The sequence below is a fragment of the Panthera uncia genome, chromosome D1 (genome assembly GCF_023721935.1).
Source record: "Panthera uncia isolate 11264 chromosome D1, Puncia_PCG_1.0, whole genome shotgun sequence".
Taxonomy (NCBI): Eukaryota; Metazoa; Chordata; class Mammalia; order Carnivora; family Felidae; genus Panthera; species Panthera uncia.
The window spans coordinates 9,530,053-9,554,212 of NC_064808.1; the positions used below are offsets into that span (position 1 = coordinate 9,530,053).

Sequence of the window (24,160 nt, forward strand, 5' to 3'; positions counted from 1 at the left end):
AGAGAGAGAGAGAGAGAGAGGGAGACATAGAATCTGAAGCAAGTGCCAGGCTCCGAGCTGTCAGCACAGAGCCTGACGTGGAGCTGGACCTCATGAACCAAGAGCTCATGACCTGAGCTGAAGTTGGACGCTTAACCGACTGAGCCACTGGGCACCCGCCCCCCCCCCCCAATTTTGTTTTTTAATGAGAAAAAGAGACAATCTAGTACATGAAGGCCTCATGTTCTCTGCCTAATTGACAACAGGTGACACTCTGTACTCATAAAAATAATTATATTTAATTATACTTAATTTAATTATGTATAACTATTCTTATACAGGTGACTGCAGCATATTCTTTTTTTTTAGTTATTAAATATGGGTTTATTGCATGAATTCAATCTCAAATATTGAGATATAAAGCTAAGTCAATTTTTCGTGTTCTAGAACACAAGGATGGGTTTTCTCTTGCCCTGTTAATTCCCAAAGATGTGCTTAATTTAGAGTGTTTCCCTTCCCGTAGGTCAATTCCTTCTTCGTATATATGTACAAGGAATGTCGACTATTAGATGCTCCATGGTCTCTGGGGAGTCCAGGTGTTCCTGTGGCTTCTAATACCTCAATCTATATTGAATTCTTCATAAGCAAACATTTCTGGAATGATTCACCCACAGCCAGGAAACAGAGTGTTTGTATTAAGGAGAGGGAAATTACGGCATAACCAATATGACAAACAACCCTTCTTTGAAGGTCAGGGACTGCTCACCAGTACTGTGTATTAAGAACACGCTATTAAGAACACTGTATTAGCAAACAGGCTTAGATGAGGCCACAGAAGAGGTGCCTGGGTGGCTGAGTCAGTTGGGTATCTGACTTTGGCTCAGGTCATGATCTCGTGGTTCGTGGGTTCAAGGCCCACATCGGGCTCTGTGCTGACAGCCCAGAGCCTGGAGCCTGCTTGGTATTCTGTGTTCCCCTCTCTCTCTACCCCTCCCCCACTCGTTTCTCTCTCTCTCAAAAAAAAAAAAAAAAAAAAAAAAAAAGACAAGTCTATAGAAAAGCAAGTACTGCAGACAAAACTTATAAAAATAATTCCTAAAAAGGTAAAAAGCAAAAGAATAGCATGGGTTTAGAAGTAAAGTCCTTTATCCACCATGTTCTCTTATATGAAATTTTGAGTGATACATTTGGGAGAAAACCTAGAAAGTCTCTGGTCTGGCTTTCTTATTTCACACCTGATGTAACTGACACGCAGAGAAAGGCAGTCACTTGCTTACCAGGACACAACCAGTTAGTGGCAAAACCAGGCTTGTCCTATCTTCCAGCCCAGTGTAAGACCTTCACTGTAATATAAGGTACAAAAAAATTATAATGGGGGCGCCTGGGTGGCTCAGTCGGTTAAGCGTCCGACTTCAGCTCAGGTCATGATCTCGCGGTTCGTGAGTTCAAGCCCCGCATCGGGCTCTGTGCTGACAGCTCAGAGCCTGGAGCCTGTTTCAGATTCTGTGTCTCCCTCTCTCTCTGGCCCTCCCCCGTTCATGCTGTCTCTCTCTGTCTCAAAAATAAAAAATAAAAGTTAAAAAATTTTTTTTTTAAATTATAATAAAATATCTATTTCATCGTATAAAATTTCAAGGCTGAATATATTAGAAGACGTAATAGGTGCCTGAACATTTTTATAATCATAAGTTTATATTTAAGAGAGGTAAGAAAATCAGAAGCCATCTGTATAAGAAATGCAAAAAAAACCCCAACCAACCAACCAAACAAACAAACCCAAAAATGAAAAAAACAAAAGGAGCAGAGGTGGGAGCGAAATTATTGCAGTAAGCGATAAAGAACAGAATTAAAAAAAAAAAAAGAACAGAATTCTTAGTAAGATAGCAGAAAGAAGGATAAATGTTAACCCACGTGGGCAGACCGGGCTGAGGCCAATTTCAGAGTGCTGAAGCTAGCATCCGAGTATGACTGAAAAACAACGGGGAAAAACCCAGATGCGTAACTTCGATATGGGATGTTGAGGAGAGAGTTTTTACCATGTGTTATAAAATATTAAAATATGCATGTAGAGTGACGTATTAGGGTTCTCCAGAAAAATAGAACATATGTATATCTTTCTCTATATTTCAGACGTCTATATAAAGAGATTTATTATAAGGTATTGGCTCACATGACTGTGGAGGCCCAGAAGTCCTGTCACCTGCCCTCTGCCAGCTGGAGCCCCAGGGAAGCTGGCGGTGTGGTTTGAAAGCCTCAGAGTCAGAGGCAGATGGTGTAGATGCCAGTCTGAAGGCCTGAGAAAGGCGGAAGTATGATGTCCCAGCTCAATCGGTCAGGCAGAGAGCAAATTCAATCTTCCTCTGCCTTCTCATTTTATGCAAGCCCTCAGTGGATCGGACGGTGCCCACCCACACTGGTCCGCTTACTCGGTACATCAACTCCAATGCCATTCTCTTCTGGAAACACCCAGCTGTTGCATCCACACGACTCCTGAAACAGAATGCTACGGGCACCAGTGACAGTCACAACAAAGTTTATTACAATGAGAGGCAAGGCCGAGATTGGGACCAACACTCTTGATAAGAGTGCGGCCCCGAACAGCCGGGGGACAGAGTTTTTATAACCGATCACATCGTTTTATCATCACCTGGGAACAGAACAAAGAAACAGGTTCCAGATGAGTTAGAAACAGTTGCCTAATGAGGTGTTTACTTTAGACTTTCTGCCTCTAAGTTGCAACCAATGGATCTCCTTGACCCTGCCTCTGATGCTCTTTTCTTTGAACTTTTGTTTCCTTAATTGGTGAAGCCTAATTTACAAGGGTATGAGGCGTAGTTTACCAGAGCAAAGCAAGGCTGTTATCTCTTAACCTTCAGTGTCAACACAAAGCTGTTATTTTTCAAGCTAAGCATTAGCCCTACACTACAATTTAACCCTTACACAGCCATGATGCTTAACCAGGTAAACATCGTTTGGCATCCTGCCGGCCCCTCGAGCTGACACACAAAATCAACCACCACAGATGGCAATAATATGCACCATGTTTAGAACAGCTACCTGGGTGGCTCAGTTGGTTAAGAGTCAGACTTTGGCTCAGGTCATGATCTCACAGTTTTATGAGTTTGAGCCTCGCGTTGAGCTCTCTGCTCTCAGCACAGAGCCTGCTTCAGATATCTGTCCTCCTGCCTCTTTCTGTGCCCTCCCCACTCCTCAAAAATAAGCATTAAAAAGATAATAAAAATCAAATGAGCTCCCTGTATTTCTCGTTTTTTTTGTTTTGTTTTTTTTTTTCCAATTTGGTAATTCATTTTACCTTAAAGCTGTCTTAGATCTCTTCTGTTACATGTTTGCATGAGACAGTTACAAATGCAGGCTGATACAGTGTGTTGTACGGGTAACTTACATCCCACAGGTAGCATGACCTTTTCCCCTATTATTTTATGTGGTTAATCCCTCTTGGGGAAGTCCCAAGTGAAAAACAAAGTACACGGGGGCTACCTTCCTGGGAACTTGGATATAGGATAATTCCCGAAAGTTATTAAGTTCTGATCTTAGGTAATCATAAATAAGTTCATCTTCCTCATGAATGGCTGGTGGGACACTCAAAAGTCCCAAGAGACAATTCATCATCGTCTGGGACTGTCCTGAGCATTGCAGAAAGTTCTAGCATTCCTGGCTCTCTTTCTCTAAAGGCTTCTATTGGCGTGTCACCTGCTTCGCTCACCGCCACAAACAAGAACGTGCTCATAATTTCCCCAGAAATCCCACGATGGGGTGGTCCTTCCTTTGCCCGAGAGATGCTGCGGTGTGCTTTTTCAGGATGAGTGGAAGCATGCCCACGTGCAAGAACCGACATCATGACAGGCCGCGGAGTACTTCTGAAAGTCTGTCCTAGGTTTGGGCTAGGTTTGAACAGAGAGCGGGGCACACGTTTTATGGGAAGATGCTAAAGGAAGCTTGTAAAACCACAGACTCATGAATGCCTTTGACTGTGCACATCGTCTGAGATCAATGGGGGCGGTAAAGCATGCAAACGGAGTTAAAAAAAATTAACTAGGCAGAGTTTGAGCAGCATGTGAGCTAAACCGCCTAGAGGCTCTGCCCCCCACTCTCTTAAGAACTTGAGATCTGTGGTAAACACGACACTTGAACTCTGGCCGCCTGAAATGTTCCTGAGCCCGCCCGTGGGACTGCTGACGCCCCTCTGGCAGCTGCCACTGGCAGGAATTCATGTGCTAGCAGATGTTGTGTTAGAGATCACAGAGTATTAGTTACGTGTGCCAGTGGATCCCACGTTTTAGGAATACGTGTTCATGGGAGAGAACTCACAAAAGGCCTGACGGTCGTGACCGTGCGGGGTAGCGTGTCCGCCCTGGGGGCGCACAGGTTCCTGCAATGAACTGACGCTGTTTTCTCCTAATGAGTGCAGGTGAGTGGATGGTCCTTCCAGTCCTGATGATTGCAACATCCTCGTTTAAGCTCTCAAGGCTCAGAGTTGACGATCTTAAGCCTTCCATTTCACATCTGAGTCCAAGTTTTGCCCCCCGCCCCCTAACAAAGAAGGGTGGGTCGGTCTTTTGGCTCCAGTGGCTTGTAGGATGGTTCGTGGGAGGCCTGGGGACCGCTCCCCACCCCCACCTGATTCCTTTACTTGCAATGCGGGCACCCAGGAGATACCTGAGCCGTGACTGCTCGTGGAGAGGTGACTGTCTTCCTCGCTCACTACATGCCTTATTCCCTGTGCATATAACCCCATGTCAGGATACGGTCCTCTTTCTGTAGATTCTACCTTCATTCTAGGTGGGTACGTGGAGGCTTCCACTGTCTACAATATCAAGTAGACAGTTCTGAGCAGTTTTTTCGGGTGGCGGTGGCCTCTTTTGTAACCTGGCGCCATCTTCCGGCTGACATCAGCAGCAGCATTTTGCAGAGGTGCCTTGCTGCGTGTTCTATCAAATACGTATCCCCCATGCTGTGGGACGTGGGGGTGTGAGGATCACCCCCTCTATAAACCTAACACTCTCTAAGGAGGGGGGATGCAGTGCTCATTACAGTGAAAAGCCACCTGTGGTTGCTTTCTAGGCTACCGCAACAAAGTATCACAAACGGGGTGGTTTAGAACGATAGAAATTTATTGTCTCACTGTTCCGGAGGCCTGACGTCCAAAATCCAAGATCAGGGTGTTGACAGGGTCATGCCCCCTCTGAAACCTTTAGGAAAAGATCCTTCCTTGCTTCTCCCTCGTTTCTGGTGATTTCCCAGCAATCTGGTGTTTCTTGGGTGGTAGATGGATGTATCCCTCCCATCCTCTGTCTTCATGTTTTCTCTGAGTCTTTACATACTCTTTCGTGTGTGTGTGTGTGTGTGTGTGTGTGCGCGCCTCTGTGTCCACTTTCCCCTTTCCATGAGGACACTGGTCATTAATATGGGGGCCCGCCCTAATGGTCTCATCTTTATTGTAATTACCTCTATAAAGACCCTATTCCCAAAAAGGTCACATTCTGAGGTACTGGGGGACTGGGACCCCAACATATCTTTTTGGGGGGACACAATTTGACCACAACAGCACCCCCCCCCCGGAAGCTCTCCAGTGGTTTTTATGGACTTAGAATGTTGAGCACATCTGTTTTCAGAGGGGGACTCTGGTCACTAATTCTTGGAAAATAACAATTCCACCTAGCCTCCTATATCCTCGTCCTACAGCTATAATGAGAAGAGCTCATAAATGATAATCAATAATAATTTATTGAGGGATTAGAATAAACCGGAAGCTCTTCTAAGTCCTTTAATGATGTATTATAATTTAATATTTGCATCTACTCCGTGGGCTAGGAACTATGATTTCTGTGTTACAGGTGACGAAATGAAAGCACAGTAACATCAAAAGTCTTGCCATCGCTACCTTGACATTATGCCTGCCTTCAAAGTCAGAGTAGTTTCCGTTCTCAGATGATGGCGTCCCTTCGCTCAGACCGATCTCCTCCAGCCTAAGGTAAAGTAGCCATTCACCTTTACTTTCCTATAGCCCCTGGACCGGCTGTATCTGTCTATGCTCACTCAGATCGTTTTTAAAAAGGGTAGAGTCGACTTGTGATCGGATTGCATCCTTTACTGAAGAAGCAGGGAGAAGGTGCCCTGGGAAGGACTTCAGTAGCCTGTATTTTCCATGAGGCCTCTTGAGAACAATCGTGGAGTTCTTCCCCAGTTCACGATTAATCTTTCGTTCTTGATGGGAGTCACACTGGTTCTTTGTGAGTTATGTAGAGACACTGCACTGAGACAGCTATGGACCTGGGGGAGTGGGTGATAGCAGATTGATCATTGTGACACCAGAAGATACGAGCTTAGTCCCGAGCCACTGAATCAAAACAAGACAAAAAACAACAAAACAAAAATAAAACAAAACAAAAACCCCAGCAATGACAAACAAACACATAGGCAAACCTAAAATGTGACCAGTTGAAACCACACTGAGAAGATAACACCCACTCTGTCTGGGGGGAGAGGTAAAAATGCAACAGACCTGTGGCCCATCAGAAACCAGAGGTTTCATTGAATTACAACCATCACATTCAACTAAAATAAGTCTTCAGAAAATGACTTTAACCTTCGGCTGGCCTGTGGTGGGTGCTAAGAATCCTCTGGGGTGCTCTACTTCATATTCTAGGTCAGAAGGAGAAACGACCAACGGAGGGGGGAGCTGTCCGGCTTAGACTATAGGATTTGGGGGGGCGGGATCACCGCAGAAGGCATTCTGATGGGGAGAGCCCACGAGATGGTGATGGGATGAGCGACGTGGGCTGGTGAGGTAGCCTTAGGCTTCTGACCATCTGTCAGGAGGATCGCCCACTTCTGGCAGTGGTGGACTGAGGGTAATTGAAACCCTGGAAAGTGAAACCACCGATAAGGAGGGACTACTGTATACAACCGCAAAGTTTGATCGAGAAACCCTCCCTGCTGCTAGAAAGGCTTCAATAGCATCCTGGTACTTACAGGCTAAATTCCAAATTCTTTTCTAGGGGTGGCTGGATTCTATTAGGATCTGGCCTCAATTTGCCTCTCCAGCTTCATTTTCTATCACTTTCCTCCAAACACTAGCCTACGGGAATCCCTCGAATGTGCCATGCTGGCTCCAGGCAGAGTTTTAGGCTGATTTACCAATATGTAGGTTTTGGTGGGAGGGATTTAATGACCTATCTTGAAAGAATTTAGACAAACTCTGTAGGTAAGGACATAAGATTATCAGCCATTACAACCTATTTCCTTCTATCACAATTTAGTGATTGTTTCTATCCTTTATTCTATTAATGGCGTGTATTATATTGACTCTTTCCAATTTAAAATAAATTATGTTAAAATACACATAACAGTTATTATCATAACCATTTTTTAAATGCACAGTTCAGTGGCATTAAATACATATATGATGTTGTTGCAAACATCACCACCATCCGTCTTCATAGTTCTTTACTTCCTGTAAAACTGAAATTCTACATCCATTAAACAGTAATTCCTCACTCCCAGCCCTTGGCAACCCTCATTCTCCTTTCTGTCTCTACAATTTTGACCACTCTGTCTCCTATGGAGTAGAATCACACAGCATCTGCCTTTTTGTGACTGCTTTATTTCACTCCGCATAATGTCCTCAAGGCTTATCCACGACGTAGCACACGTCAGAATTTTCTTCCTTTTGAAGGCTGAATAGTATTGTTACAGTTGTAGACCACATTTTGCTTATCCACTCATCTGTTGATGGAAACTTGGGTTGCCACATTGTAGCCATTGTGAATAATGCTTCTCTAAACATGGGTGAACACATAAATACCTCTCTGAGACCCTGCTTTCAATTCTTCGGGGTATATATGCAGAAATAGAATTGCTGGATCCTATGATAATCCTATTTTTAAATTTTCAAGGAACAATCATATTGTTTTCTACAGCAGCTGTACCGTTTTATGTTCCCACCAAAAGTGCACAAGTGTTCTGTTTTTTTTTCACATTCTAGCCAACACTACTTTCTGTTTTTTCTGTTTTTTATTTTTTTGATAATAGCCATCTTTATGGGTATACCGTAATACCTCATTGTGGTTTTGATTTGTATTTCCCTAATGGTCAGTGATGTTGAGCATTTTTCCGTGTGCTTATTGGCCATTTGTAGACTTTATCTGAAGAAATCTCGATTCGAGTCCTTTGCCCATTTTTGAATTGTTTATTTTTGTTGTTGAGTTTGAGGTGTTCTCTATATATTCTTGATATTAACCCCTCATTATATATGTGATTTGCAAATGTTTATCTTATTCATTGTGTTGCTTTTTTACTCTCTCTTTTTTTTAAATGTTTATTTATTTTTGAGAGAGAGAGTGCATGCGAACGATCAAGCAGGAGAGGAACAGAGAGAGAGGGAGACACAGAATCTGAATCAGGTTCCAGGCCCTGAGCTGTCAGCACAGAGCCTGATGTGGGGCTCGAACTCATGAACTGCGAGATCATGACCCGAGCGGAAGTCGGTGCTTAACCCAGGCGCCACCCAGGCGCCCCTTTTACTCTGTCTTTTGAGGCACAGCATTTTTAATTTTCATGAAGTCCAATTTATCTGTTTTTTCTTTCATTGCCTATGCTTTTGGTGTCACATCCAAAAACATCACTGCCAAATCAAATGTCATGAAGCTTTGGACTCATGTTTTCTTCTAAGAGTTTTATTTTTGGTCTTACATTTAAGTCTTTGATCCATTTTGTGTTAATTTTTGTACATGGTGTTAGGTAAGTCCAAATTCATTCTTTTGCAGGTGGGTAACCAGTTTCCCCAGTACTGTTTGTTGAAAAGACTGTGCTTAACGCGGTTTTGATGATTGTATCTCTGTAGTAAGTTTTGAAATCAGGAAGTGTGAGTCTTTCAGCTTTGTTCTTCTTTTTCAAAGTTGTTTTTGCTATTTGGGATCCCTTGAGATTCCATATAAATTTCAGGATGGGTGTTTCTGTTTCTGCATAAATGGCATTTAGATTTTGATAGGGATTGCATTGAATCTGTAGACTGCTTCGAGCAGTATGGACATCTTAACAACATTGATTCTTCCTATCGTGAACTTGGGATGTGTTTCTGTTTACTTACATCTTCTTTAATTTTTTTCAGTAGCGTTTTGTAGTTTTCAGTGTGTAAGTCTTTCAGCTACTTGGTTAATTCCTAAGTATTTTATTATTTTTGACACTATTATAAATGGAATTGTTTTTGTGATTTCCTTTTCAGATTTATTCAGGATTTATTTCTGGACTCTTGATTCTACTGCACTAATTTTTACGTGCAGTAAAAATTACGATTTATCCTTATGCCAGTAGCACAATGTCTTGGTTAACTATAGTTTTGTGCTTCCTTTTGAAATTGGGAAGCGTGAGCCCTCCAACTTTGTTTTTCTTTCTTTTTTTTAAAAGACTTCATTTATTTATTATCATTAAATAAATATTATTATTAAAATAAATATTATTAAAGATATTATTTATTTATTAAATATAATTTTTAAATTTTTAAAAATATAATTTATTGTCAAGTTGGCTAACATACAGTGTGCAAAGTGCGCTCTTGGTTTTTGGGATAGATTCCTGTGGTTCATTGTTTACATACAACACCCAGTGTTCATCCCAATAAGTGCCCTCCTCCGTGCCCATCACATATTTTCCCCTCTCCCCCACCTCCCTTTGTTTATTTATTTTTTAGAGCAGTTTTACGTTTGCAACAAAATTGAGAAACAGGCACAGAGAGTTCCCATATATCCCTTGTCCCCACACATACATAGACTCCTCATCATTGACATCACTCCCCAGAATGGTACATTTGTTACCAAGGATTAACCACCACTGACATACCCTAATCACCCAAAGTCCATAGTTTTTTACCTTAGAGTTAACTCTTGGTGTTGTATATTCTGCAGGGCTTGGGAAAATGTATAATGACAACCATCATTATATACGTATACATCCATGTATAACATCCATCATTAGATAATATCATACAGAATATTTTCACTGTGCTAAAAATCTTTGTGCTCTGCCTATTTATGCCGCCCCCCCACCCCGCCTTGGCAACCACTGATTTTTTATTCCATAAAAAGTAAACGTACCCATAGTTTTGCCTTTTCCAGATGTCATATAGTTGGAATCATACAGTGTGTGTACTTTTCAGATTGGCTTCTTTCAGTTAGTAATACGCATTTGAGGTTTCTCCATGTCTTTTTCCTGGCTTGATAGCTGATTTATTTTTAGCACTGAATGATATTTCATTGGATGGGTGGACCACAGTTTATTTGTTCATTCACTCACTGATGGGCATCTAGGCTGCTTCCAAGTTTTGGCAACTATGAATAAAGTTGCTATCAAAGCCCGTGTGCTGGTTTCTGTGAGAGCATAAGGTTGCAGCTCCTTTGGGTAAACACCAAGGGACTGATGGCTAGATTGTATGGTAGTATGTTTAGTGTTGTAAGAAATCCTCAAAGCCACTGCTTTCCCAAGTGATTGTACCATTTTGCTTTCCCACCAATGCAACGTTGCTCTCTATTCTCACCAGCATTTGGTGAAATCAGTGTTCAGATTTTAGCCTTTGTAATATGTGTGTAATGGTTTGTTTTCTTTTTTAAAGATCGGTTTGGCTATTTTGGATCCATTCCATTTTCATATGAATAGTAGGATAAGCTTGTATAAAAATCACTGGAGATTTTGGTAGGGCTTGGGTTGAATTATAGATTAATTTGGCGACTATTACCATCTTAATATTAAATCTTCTGATCCACGGACATGAATTTTTTCCATTCATTTAAATCTTCTTTAATTTCTTTCAATAATGCTTTCTAATTTGTGGTAGACAAGTCTTACACTAATCTTGTTAATTTTTTTCCTGAATATAAATTACATAAACATTTTATTTTTTGATGTTATTGTAATTGTGTTCTCACGTATAGAAATAACAACTGATTTTTTGAAAAATATGTTGATCTTATACCCTTCCAACTTGTTGAACTTATTTGTACTAGATTTTTGTGTGTGGATTTCTTGGAATTTTATAGCCACAAGATCTTATCAGCTACAAAGAGAGTTCGTGTTACTTCTTCCTTGACCAACCAAACTGAATATTTTTATTTCTTTTTATTGTCTAATTTTCCTGGCTAGAACCTCCAGTACAATGTGGAAAATAAGTGGCAAAAGCAGACATCCTTGTCTTGTTCCAGATCTTAGAGCAAAAGGATTCAGTATCTGTCCATCAAGTATACTGTTAATTGCAGATTTTTTTCCCCACACCTAACTGCTGCTTTTCAGGTTGAGGAAATTCCTTTCTATTCCTAGTTTGTTGAATGGTTTTTTTTTTTTAATCATGAAAGGGTGTTAGATTTTATTAAATTGTTTTTTCTCTGTCTATTGAGATGGTCATGTATTTTTTGTTTTTATGTTATCAGCATGGTTATTACACTGATTGATTTTAATGTTAAACCAGCTCTGAATTCCCACGATAAATCTTAATTGGTCATGATGTTTGATACTTTTGGTATGTTGCTGGATTGTATTTGAAACATTTTTTCCTTTGAGGTTTAAAAATTTATATTAATAATGGATAATGGTCTATAGTTTCCTTTTGTTTGATATATTTGTCTGGTTTTGGTATCAGGGTAATACTAACTTCATAGAATGAGTCAGGAAGTATTTTCTCCTCTTCATTTTTAGAACAATTTGTTAAAGACTCGTGTTAATTCTTTAAATGTTTAGGAGTATTTGCAGTGTAACCACCTGGGACTGGGGTTTCTTTACAAAAAATTTTCAGTTATTATTTCAGTCTCTTAACATGATGGATCTATTTAGATTTTTATTACTCCTTGACACAGTTTCAATAGTTTGTATATTTCTAAGAATTTGTCCATTTTATGTAGGTGAACTAAATTGTTGGCATATCATTATTCATAGTATCCCCTTTTAGTCTCTCTCTCTCTCTCTTTTTATTTTAGTAGGCTTCATACCCACACGGAGCCCAAAGCTAGGCTTAAACCCTGAGGTCAGTACCTGAGTTGAGATTAAGAGTCAGATGCTTAACTGACTGAGCCACCCAGGTGTCCCCTACTCTTTTATGTCTGTTTTTCTATTCTCTATTTCATTTTTTCCACTGTAGTCTTGATTATCTACATTCTTCTTCTGACTTTGATGTTTAGTTTTCTCTTCTAGTTTATGTTCTTAATATTTATTAAGTTTTTAACTTTAATTCCAGTAGAGTTAACCTACAGAACATACAGTGTTATAGCAGTTTCAGGTGTGCAATATCGTGATTCGACAATTCAGTACGTTACTCGGTGCTCATCATGATAGGTGTGCTCTTAATCCCCTTCACCTGTTTCTCCCAGCCCCCATTCCCATTCTAGTTTCTAAAGGTGGAAAGTTAGGTTTCTGATTTGAGACTTTTTTCTCTTTTTAAAAATATAGTATTTATAGCTATGAATTTCCCTCTAAGCACTACTTTAGCTGCATCAAATAAACCGTGGTATGTGGTTTGTTTTATTCATCTCAAAATGTGTTCTATTCTTTTTGATTTCTTCTTTGACTTTTTGGTAATTTAGGAATGTATTGTTTAATTTGCACATATTGGTGATAGGTTCAAATGTCCTTCTTTTACCAGTTTCTTTTTTTTTAAATGTTTATTTTTGAGAGAGAGAGCGAGCGAGTGAGCACACAAGCACGCAAGCAGAGGAGAGGAAGAGAGAGAGTGAGACACAGAATCTGAAGCATGTTCCAGGCTCTGAGCTCTCAGCACAGAGCCTGACGTGGGACTCGAACTCATGAACTGTGAGATCATGACCTGAGCCAGAGTCAGACACTTAACTGACTGAGCCACCCAGGCACCCGCTTCTTTTACTGATTTCTAATTTAATTCCATTATAATCAGAGAAAATACTTTGTATGAATTCCATCCTTCTAACTTATTGAAACTTGTTTTATAGCCTAAAATATGGTCTGTCCCAGAGAATATTCTACACGCACCTGAAAAGAACATGTACTTTGAGTTGTTGGATGGAGTGTCGTATAGATGTCTATTAGGTCTAGGCAGTTGGTTAATAGTGCTGTTCAATTCTCCTATTGCCTTTTCTCTTCTGCAGAGTTTTCCTATACATTGTTGAATATGGGGTATTGAAGTTTCCAACTGTTGTTTTTTAAACTTTGTATTTTTCCTGCCCAATCTGCCAGTTTTTGCTTCATGTGTTTTCGGGACTCTGTTGTTGGTGCATATATGCTTACGATTGCTATGAGTTCCTGACAGATTTAACTTAAAAAAATAATTATAAATATGTCCTTCTTCATGTCTACTAACAATTTTTTGTCTTAATGTCTATTTTATCTGACATTATTTTTATAGCTGCTCTAGCTCTCTTTTGGTTTCTGTTTATATGGCATATATTTTCCATATTAATATTGGACATATTTGTGTCTTTTCTTTTTTCCTTTGTAGAATTCTTGGCATCCTCCCATCTATTCTGACCATAGAGGTTTAGAAACTAGAGTTCAGTGAAATTGAGCGTCTTGCCCAATGCCAGTATCTCTTTAGGTCAAGGTCGGATAATTAATGTCTTTCTCAACCATATTTCCCAATATGTGTCTTTGAATCTAAGGTGTGTCTCTTGTATATAGCATTTAATTGGAGTTCATTTTAAAAATCCATTTTGCCAGTCTCTGCCTTGTGATTACAGTGTTCAATACATTTACATTTAATGTAGTTACAGATAAGATAGGGTTTATGTCTGCTATTTCATGGTCAGTTTTCTATATTGTATGTCTTTGTTCTTCTGTCTGTCCTTCTATCTGACTGCTCTCTTTTACGTTAAATAAATGTTTTCTTTCATACCATTTTATTTATTCTTCTATACCACTTTATTACATTTTTATTTCTTTTATTATTTTTGAATTATTTTTAGTTTGTTATCAATATTATTTTGTATTAATAATGTTGTAATATTTATTACATCTAATTCTTGATTGACAGTATTTTTCTTTCAGTGTTCTGAAGATGTCATACCACTCACTGTCTTTTGGCTTCCATAGTTTCTGATGAGGAATTTTATTAAAGATCCCCTTTACAGGATGAATTCTTGTCTTCTGCTGATTTCAAGATTTTCTCTTGGTCTTTGTCTATTAGCATCTTGGTTGTGACGTGTCCAGGTTTGGATCTTTTGTAATTTCTCCTTTTTGGAGTTTGTTGAGCTCCTTGGATATGTAGAGTAATGTTTTTCATCAAATTTTTAAGTTTTCATCCAATATATTTTCAAGACTTCTTTGTGTAGCTTTCTCTTTCACTATCTCCTCCCATTATGCCAACTTCCATTATGCACATTTTGGTATGACTGATGGCGTTTCAAAGGTGTCTGAAGCTCTGTTCATTTTTCTTCGTCTGTTATCATTTTGTTCCACAGAGTAGACGATTTTAATTGACCTTTTTAAAATTTTTTTTAAATGTTTATATATTTTTGAGATATAGAGACAGAGACAGGGTATGAGAGAGGGAGGGGCAGAGAGAGAAGGAGACACAGAATCCAAAGCAGGCTCCAGGCTCTGGGCTCTCAGCACAGAGCCTGTTGCGGGGCTCAAACTCAAAAACTGTGAGATCATGACCTGAGCTAAAGTCGGATGCTCAACCAACTGAGCCATCCAGGTGCCCCTTAATTGATCTATCTTTAAGTTGGTGGATTATTTCTTCTCTCAGATCAAATACTCTGTTGAGCCCCTTGAATGATGTTTTCATTTTAGTTACATATTTTTCTGCTCTAGAATTTCTACTCGATTCTTTTCAATAGTTTCTGTCTTTATCGATATTCTTTATCATGAAACATTGCTTTCTTACTTTCCTTTAGACTTTTTAGACATGGTTTTTCAGTTCTTAGAGCATACTTACAATAGCTGATTTAAAGAGTTTTTTTTCCCCTAGTAAGTCCAATATCTAGGCTTCCTCTGATACAACTTCTATTGCTTTTTCCCCAGTGTTTAGGTCATAGTTTTCTGTTTCTTTGCATATCTTATAATTTCTTTTGTTAAAAATTGCATATTTAAAATAATATAATGTAGCAATGTTGGAAAGCAGATTCTCCCAGGGACTGGTTTTTGTTGTTGTTTTTGTTATTCTAGGGGTGCCTTTCCTGAACTAATTGTGTAGAGTATTCATGTCTGTATGGGCACTGATGCCTGTGTTAGCTTAGTGTCATTAGATGATTGGGCATTGATTTCCTTAACTGCTTTGAACCAAGAAATTGCCCAGGCTTTGTTGAGAAGCTGTGTGTGTGTGTGTGTGCGTGTGTGTGTGCGTGTGTGTGTGTGTGTGTGTGTGTGTGTTGGGGTAAGACTTTAAAGGTTTGGAAGACAGGTTGCAACTCTATATTAGCTATCACTTCCTGTTTGCAGACAGCTTCAGGTCAGCCAGAGATGGGAGGTTAGCATATTGACAGGTCTTCCCTGGGCACACACACATCTCCACATATGCACAAGGTCTTGATTTCCAAGTATTACCACCGTTTCAAGGTCCCCAGCGGACATCTTGCGCCATAGTTTTTTTCTATTATGTTTTTTTTTTTTGGTAAGCCTTTTGTTTTCCCCATCTTTTATCCCTGCTCCAGGCAAACACAGTGTTAAAGGCCACTAATTGTTCTGACAAACATCCCAGAAAACTTCTCACCGTGATTGAGCTCAGAGGTGAATAAAGACCCTTGCCAGTGGGGATTTCCAGGGACCTGCCTGACAAATCAGAAACAATGCTCTGGGAATGTTTTTTTTTGTGTTTTTGTTTTGTTTTGTTTTGTTTTGTTTTGTTTTTTATTTTTGGGCAACTCCAATCTCAGTTTTCCTCTGCTTGTGGTTGTTAGGCTGGTGTTTTTTTTACAGGTAGTGTGGTCGCAAGGTTATTTCATTTAAAGGTTACTGTGGAGATGGGACAAGGGGGACGGGCACCGGGCAAATGATAACCACAAAACTCGCTGTTCTTACTAAGGTTTAGCCATGGTTTCTTGCATAAGTGTTCCCTGGATTGTCACAAGTCTTTGATTAATTCCCAGAGGTAAGAAATGTTAATTCTGACAACTTTCCCCAGTGTTCTCATTTATTTTATGGAGGAATCGATTTTTAGAGAGCCTCGTTCTTCTATTCCAGAAGCAGTCTCTTCAGCGTCCTCTAAAATCCTCTAAATTTTCTGAAGGGACAGGGAGATCTCAAACTTTGGCAACAAAAGTTTATAACTAAATTTGAATTTCACAGTCTAGAACATTCAGTGTCCCCATATTGCTTTTCAGTCTATGTAAAATCTTTTCAGTCTATTTATTTCCTCTAGTAATCTTCTAGGTGATGCAAGTCTAAAAGACCTCAGGGTGCATGTATCCCTTCTAATCAGATTTTTGTATCCTTTGGGTAAATACCTAGTAGTCCAATTGCTGGATCATAGGGTAGTTGTATTTTTAGCTTCTTGAAGAACCTCCATACTGTTTTCCAGAGTGGCAGCACCAGTTTGCATTCCCGCCAACAGCGTAAGAGGGCTCCCCTTTCTTCATATCCTCACCAACACCTGTAGTTTCCTGGGCTATTAATTTCGGCCATTCTGACTGGTGTGACGTGATAACTCACTGTAATTTTGATTTTGATTTCCCCGATGATGAGTGATGTTGAGCATCTTTTCATGTGTCTGTTGGCCAGCTAGATGTCTTCTTTGGAAAAAAAAATGTCTACACATGTCTTCTGCCCATTTCTTAAAAACTGGATCATTTGTTTTTTTGGGTGCTGAGTTCTTTAGATGTTTTGGATACTAACCCTTAATCAAATATGTCCTTTGCAAACATCTCCCATTCTGACAATTGCCTCTTAGTTTTGTTGATTGTTCCCTTTGCCGTGCAGAAGCTTTTTATCTTGATGAGGTCCCAATAGTCCATTTTTGCTTTTATTCCCCTTGCCTCCCGAGGCACCTCTGGTAAGAAGTTGCTTTGGCTGATGGCAAAGAGGTTACAGCCTGTGTTCTCCCCTAGGATTTGGATGGTTTCCCTGCAGATCCTTAACAGAAGCTGTTTTCTCCTGACTGACCAGCCAGAAACAAAATTACTCACTTATCTCACTGCATTCTACAGGACGCATTGCTGCTTCAATCCGCTTGACAGTCACGTATGCACAGATCACTTCCACGATCGTGGTGAAGAGTACATATTGTAAAAGCATACTACCAGCTATCTGAATTAGAAAGAAAAGAAACATTCCTCATATTAATTAGCCATTTAAAAATTATACAAGAACAACACTTCGCAAGCAGGGAATGAAGATCATTCATCCTATCAGTCTCACACAACTATGAGGATTTTTGTGTATTTTTCCTAAGAACAAAATATGTTTTCAATTAATCAGGTACTCTTATATGCACCTTGCATTATGTCAAGTCCTACTTCTAGTAATGACTGTACAAGTTGGATACTTTTATTTCTCTTCTACATGTGACCAGACTGGAAAGCAGAGAGATCACCTTAGTACCGTGGGCTGGGTGAAATTCTTCAGGGTTTGGCACTGAGTGCCCATCTTTTCTCTCTTCATACTTTCTCTTTTGGTGAGACTCATTGCGTGCTTTGTGTTTCGTGCTTTTCCATTTAATGCACATATAATTTGCATGCTCTATTTTCTTTTAACCTATGTACCATAAACATTATTACATGTAGTAGGTGGAACCATTCTCTCTCCCTTTCCACATTTCTACCACTGCCCATAGTAGGACTTTCTGCTCTAGGAGTGGCTTCTAGTGTTTCTTAACGCTCCTCATTTACAATTCCCCATTTGAGAAGCAGAGATTTATCTAACTCATGATTTCACAAGAAGGAACCCAGCCCCTTCTGGGTTGTTTCCCTTTTTTTTTTCTTCAAAATCGTTTTGTCTTTATGACCCCAAGTTCTCCTCAACCTCTGATACCTGCCTGGTCCCAGCACAAGGAGACCTGTCGTCTACCTGTATCTAGGTAGATAAGTTTAATTCATGGAGAGAGGTTGCAGCAAGTTCATTTGGTCAAAGATTTAAAACGTGTTCTCCAACTATAATAATCATCATAAAGCTGATACTTTTTATTTACATCTGCTTGATTGTCGTATTTTATCTCAGTTGGTTCAGAATGTGAGAGAAGAAAAGTTGATGGCTATTTACTGGCCTGCTATACTAGTGTCCCAGGGGCCCTGTAATAAAGTGTCACAGCTGGGTGGCTTAACACAACTGAAATTTATTGTCTCACCGTTCTGGAGGGTCAAAGTCCAAAAAGCATGCATTGGCAACAGAATGCTCATTCCAAAGTCTTTAGGAGAGGATTCTTCCTTACCTCTTTCAGCTTCTGGTAGCCCCAAGGGTTCCTTGGCTTGTATCAGTATAACTACAACCTCTGCCTTCACGTATACATGGCCATCTTCTTTCCAGGTCTGTGTCCAGATTTCTTTCTTCTTATAAGGACACGAGTTCTATTGGATTAATGGCCCACTCTATTTGCGTATGACCTCATCTCAACTAATTACATCCGCAAGACTTTGTTCTCAAATAACGTCACATTCTGAGGTACTGTGGGTTAGGACACATCTTTTGGGGGGACACATTTCAACCCATAATAGTTTGTCTCTGTTCTGCCTCTAAGTTCATGTCCCTCCCACGTACCAAATCTATTTGCCTGATCCCAATATCTCCAAAAGTTTTGACCCATTTTAACATCAACTCCAAGTCCAAAATCTGACCTAAATATCATCAGATCAAAAAGCCTCAAATCCTATCATCTAAATTATCTAAATCAGTTATGGATGAGACTCCTAGAATGGTCCATATTGGGGTAAAATTCCTCTCCATCTGTGGACCTGTGCAATCAGAAAACCAGTTATCTAAGACAGAACGGTGGGACAGGCATAGGATAGATATTGCCATTCCAAAAGGGAGATATAAGAAGGAAAATAGGGCTGGGGCGCCCGGGTGGCTCAGTTGGTTAGGCATCTGACTTTGGCTCAGGTCATGATCTCGCGGTTTCTGAGTTCAAGCCCCGCATTGGGCTCTGTGCTGACAGCTTGGAGTCTGGAACCTGCTTCGGACTCTGTGTCTCCTCCTCTCTCTGCCCCTCCCATGCTCATGCTCTGTCTCTCTCTGTCTCTCAATAATAAATAAATAAATGTTAAAAAAATTTAAAAAAAGAAGGAAAATGGGGTAATGGGCCCCAAGCAAGCCCAAAACCCAATAGGGCAATTCTTTAGATGTCGAGGCTTGAGAATAATCCTGTGTGGCTCCATGCTCGGTCCACACGGCTGCTAAGGAGGTGGCCCTGCTTCTTCAGCTCACCATGGTGGTGGCCCCACCCCTGCAGCCTACTGGTCGGTGGGGAGTCCCACTCCTTGGGTTATTGCTGTCTCAGCCTGTAGCATATCAAAGACGTAAATATTTGTGACGTGAAATGTGTTTCTTTTTCCCCATTCTTGGTTTTCTCATTTGCTTTTGTAACAGATGTACTAATTCCATACTTTATGCCATTTCCCAATGGCTTTTAGGTTTGTTCATTCATTTGTTTCTTTTATTTCTTTTTCATTGCTCATTCATTGAATCTGTGATTTCTTGTTACACACTGCCAAGTAGAGCCCATTACTATTTTCTTGGAAATGGAGAGCTTATTGATTGAATAGTATTTTATTAAACTTCACTTTTTCCATTTTGACTGGTAAAGTGATCTCCCATAAAATAATGTTTTTGCCTATATTAGGATTGATTTCTCAACTCTCTGTTCTTTGATTACTTTTTCTTTTTGTGTGTAAATACTATACCATTTTTAATATACTGCATCATCTCTTGATGTAACAAGTTGCCTGGCCCTCCCCAATCATTATGTGGCTTCTAGAATTTCTTGGCACTTTTCACACAATCTTTTTTTCCATCCATACACATTTTGGAGCAATTTTATTTCATTCTCCCCAAAACATTTTTGGGATTCTAAATGGAATCACCTCACATCTATGTATTAATTTATGGAATCTTGTAATTCTATGACATTGTGAATTTGCATTCAAGAATGTAGTTTCTCGGGGCACCTGGGTGACTCAGTCGGTTACGTGTCTGACTTTGGCTCAGGTCATGATCTCACAGTTTGTGAGTTCCGGCCCCATGTCTGGCTCTGTGCTGACAGCTCAGAGCCTGAAGCCTGCTTTGGATTCTATGTCTCCCTCTCTCTGCCCCTCCTTCACTCATGCTCTGTCTCTCTCTCAAAAGTTAATACATGTTAAAATAAAAAAGAATGTAGTTTCTCAAAGTATTCAGTTCTTATATTACAACCCTCATGTTTTTAATATTTTTGTTGTTATTTTGATTGGGTTATTCATTTTTTCTACTTCAATATTTAAGTGGTAATTTCTAGTGTAAAGACAATGTATTGTCTACATTTTTCTTTACTAAATCATTTTTTTTAGTTGAGTCTTTGGGGTTTTCTAGGGATCCTATCACTTTATCTTCACATAATGACAATTTTGATCTCTCTCTGAAGTTTCTAGTGTTTCCTTAGTTGGACTGAAATTGATTTTTTAATATTCCCATGGCAAAAATTTGGAGGAGATACAGTTTGTTTTTATATTTCTACACCAAAGACATCAAATTTGGTTGTCATTTCCATACTTTACCATTGCAACACACATCATTTACTATAGTTTTTCCATTTATATGTAAAATTTTAATCCAGTTGTTATTAAACTTGGTACTTACATGTGACCACAGGTATTCATTGGTGTCTGGATAATACGTTAAACTTGCAATACTTAATATCATTATACCAAGTACAGAAAAGCAGGCACTTAAGATGTTCATAACCATGCTAGCAATAAGCTGTAATAGACATACAAAGAAAACTGGTCATGTGCAGCATAAACAGGTTTTGATGAAGCAGTCAGTCTGTTGTCCTTTCTAGAACATTCAAGCATTTATTTTTGAGAGATAGAGCATGAGCAGGGGAGAAGCAGAGAGAGAGAGAGAGAGAGAGAGAGAGAGAGAATCTGAAGCAGGTTCCAGGCTCTGAGCTGTCAGCCCAGCGTGCAACGTGGGGCTCAAACTCACGAACCATGAGATCACGTCCTGGGCTGAAGTCACTGCTTAACCGACTGAGCCACCAGGCGCCCCAGTATCTGCTCTCTTTTGAATGGCATTGTGAGCCTTGCATGACCTGTGAAGAGAAACTCTGCCCCTTTGAGAAGGGATTTTATTTATTTTTTAATGTGTAAGGGATCGTTAACATTTTAAAGAGGATTTTTTTTTAAATAATGGGAAGAAGGAAGTGATTTGATACTGATGAACCAAAGAAAGAACTTAAGTGGGCATATTAAATTTTGATTGTTCAGCAGGCAGCCGTCCTTTCATTCTGGGAGCTCTCACTTGTTAAGTCTTTATGAAAGAAGTTTATCAAACTTGGCTATGACTTCAATCTGTAGGAGGCAGAGCCAGGGCATTGCCAATGCAGTCCTCTTCCCAAGGATTGTGAATCTTGAGCAAGTAACTTAAAGATGAACAGAAGACTGGAATTCATACCTAGAATGGGCAGCTCAGATGTTATACGGTGGGGATGGTGGGGCACTTGGGTGCTAGAGAGAAGCTGTGATCTCTAGTGATGGTAACAACCTGGCCAGATTCTCCTTGCTAAAAGATAGCTTGCACTTCTGGGTTTTCTGTTTCTGGCTTCTGGAACTTTTTCAGATCCTATGTTTTTTTTTTTTTTCTTTTTTTCTTTTTTTCTTTCTTTCTTTTTTTCTTTCTTTTAGTGTTTATTTTTTTTTTGAGAGAGAGAGAACAAGCAGGGGAGGGGCAGAGAGAGGGGGGACAGAGGATCCGAAACAGGCTCCAGGCTCTGCACTGACAGCAGAGAGCCCGATGAGGGGCTTGAACCCATGAACCGTAAGATCATGACCTGAGCCGAAGTCAGACACTCAACTGAGACACTCAGGTGCCCCTCAGATCCTGTGTATTTTCTAAGTTTGGTTCTTCACTTCCCAGATGCTAGGACCCTGGCTTCTTCCCAGTAGAGCCTGTCTTTCCTTGCTATAGCCAGGTTTCAGTTCACAGTGGTGGACAAATTGAGTGGTGGACAAAATTGAGAAAATGTCTTACGGAAGAGAGAAGGTGTATACAAAATTTCAGACGCGTGGGAAAGAAGGTCTTCAGGAAAATGAATCGTTTGGTGTGGCTGGAACGTGGGGCATGAAGGGAAGTTGGATACAACGTGGGTGAAGTGGGCAGGGCTGGATTATGAGGAATCTGGCAGGCTGTGCTAAGGATTCCAATTCATCTTTTCGAAATGTAGACCTATACTCAGGGCGTGTCAGCTAGAAAGACCCTTCCTTAGTACGAAGCCAGGTTGTGGTGTGCTTCAGAAAATGCACACTTACAATGCTTCTGCACGCTTACCCTGTGTCCACATATGAGGTCAGAAAGGCTTATGAGCCAGGATCACCTATAGAGAGATATTTATGTTCCAGGGGCGCCTGGGTGGCTCCGTCGGTTAAGCGCCCAACTCTTGATTTCAGCTCAGGTCATGATCTCATGGTTCGTGAGTTTGAGCCCCACAGCACAGATGCCAGCTTGGGATTCTCTCTCTTTCTCCCTCTCTCTCTACCCCTCCCCTGCTCATGCTGTCTCTGTCTCTCTGAAAGTAAATAAATTTAATTGAAAAATTAAATATTTATGTTCCCCCCAAGTCCTGATCAAACATTTGATTTAAATATACAACATTATTATTTTTGAAGCATTCCGCTTCCAGCATGAGAGTGTGAGGGACTCCACGGATCAACTCCTCAGCCAAATTTGTGAAAATTACTAAGAACCCCAATATTTAAAATCTCTGGAGTCCTAAGGGCCTACAACAAATGACGAAACGGTCAGCCAAGACAATCTACTAGGGGCTCCTGGGTGGCTCTGTTGGTTAAGCATCCGCTTCTTGGTTTCAGCTCAGGTCCTGATCTCATGCTTTCATGAGCTCGAGCCCTGCATCAGGCTCTGTGCTGGAAGTGCGCAGTCTGCTTGGGATTCTCTTTCTCTCCCTCTCTTTCTGCCCCTTCTCCACTCACACGGTCTCTGTCTCTCTCAAATAAATAAATAAACTTTAAAAAATTTTTAAAAAACCTACCACAAGTCAAAAAACTGTCGGAGTCTGCGGTATCTGAACCAAGAGCCACGCCCACTCACCCCCTTCCGGGTTCCACAAGAACACTCTGGGTTGGTGCAGGTCCCTTTTCCCCCAAATCCCAGAGTGCTAGCTAGCGCTCTCTCCCCCCCACCCCCACCCGCCCACTCTCAGGAGCAGATCATCTACTTAGCATTTCTAATCATGCTCCCAGCTACTTGCTACTGAGGCTAAGTCCAAGTGTAGCCAGGAGAGGTGGACTCTCTCCTTTTGCCTAGCCCCTACTTGTGGGATGAGGGCCTTCTCTTGGTGGCAGTGCCAGTGAGGTACCAGGTCCTGATCACTCTTGCCTTCACTTATGGGGTAGGGGTTCCACATCATGAGAGGCAAGCTGTCCCCCTCCAGCAAGCCCTCAGCTCTTACAGTGGGGGTGTCACTCAGAGAGAAGCACTCCATTGTCCCTCTGCACCCCCCCACCCCCACGCCCCAATCCTAGGAGCAGAGCTTTGGCTCAGAGATTTTGCCTGGGGGAGAAGTGGGTTACAGAATAGAGAACAGCATCCTAGGGCGACTGTGGATATACCTAAAGCTACACTCACCCCTGAGGAGCAATTTAACACAGAGAGGGAGAAACAGACTGCAGGAAATTATTTCAGCCAGCCCTTCAAACAAAACAAAACACATCAAATAACAATCATAAGCCCTTGGGCTGGGAACTCTGAGTTCTGAGTGCCCAGAGTTGCTACAATGTATTTGCCCAGTTTCCGGAGCATCTGTGGCTCAGTCAGTTGTGTCTGACTCCTGATTTCGGTTCGGGTCATGATCTTAACGGTTTGTGAGATTGAGCCGTGTATCGGATTCTGTGCTGACAGCATGGAGCCTGCTTGGGATTCTCCTTTTCTCTCTCTCTGTCCCTCCCTGGTGCATGCTTTCTCTCAAAATAAATAAATAAACATAAAAAAAATAAAATGCCCAGTTTCCAACAAGAAATTTATGAAACAGGCAAAGAAACAGAAGTATATATACACCTGTGCACTTTGACCTACA

At 40.6% G+C, this 24,160-nt stretch overlaps 1 protein-coding gene across 6 annotated transcripts in view; it reads right to left on the reverse strand.

Annotated features, from left to right (window-relative positions):
* Positions 1 to 6,067: 6,067 nt before the first annotated feature.
* LOC125932829 (B-lymphocyte antigen CD20-like) overlaps positions 6,068 to 24,160 on the reverse strand; it is a 36,266-nt gene continuing 18,173 nt past the window's right edge. For 4 of the 6 annotated variants that reach the window (XR_007460766.1, XR_007460765.1, XR_007460763.1 and 1 more), the window contains 3 exons: positions 20,710 to 20,829; positions 17,073 to 17,193; positions 6,068 to 6,270 (listed from right to left, as the gene is read on the reverse strand). Coding sequence is in view for 3 of the 6 variants with exons in the window: in XM_049645488.1 (XP_049501445.1) it covers positions 6,263 to 6,270; positions 17,073 to 17,193; positions 20,710 to 20,829 (249 nt within the window). In the remaining 3 variants the exon portion in view is untranslated. The remainder of the gene's footprint in view (positions 6,271 to 17,072; positions 17,194 to 20,709; positions 20,830 to 24,160) is intronic. The other 2 variants (XM_049645495.1, XM_049645504.1) reach the window with 2 other exon arrangements.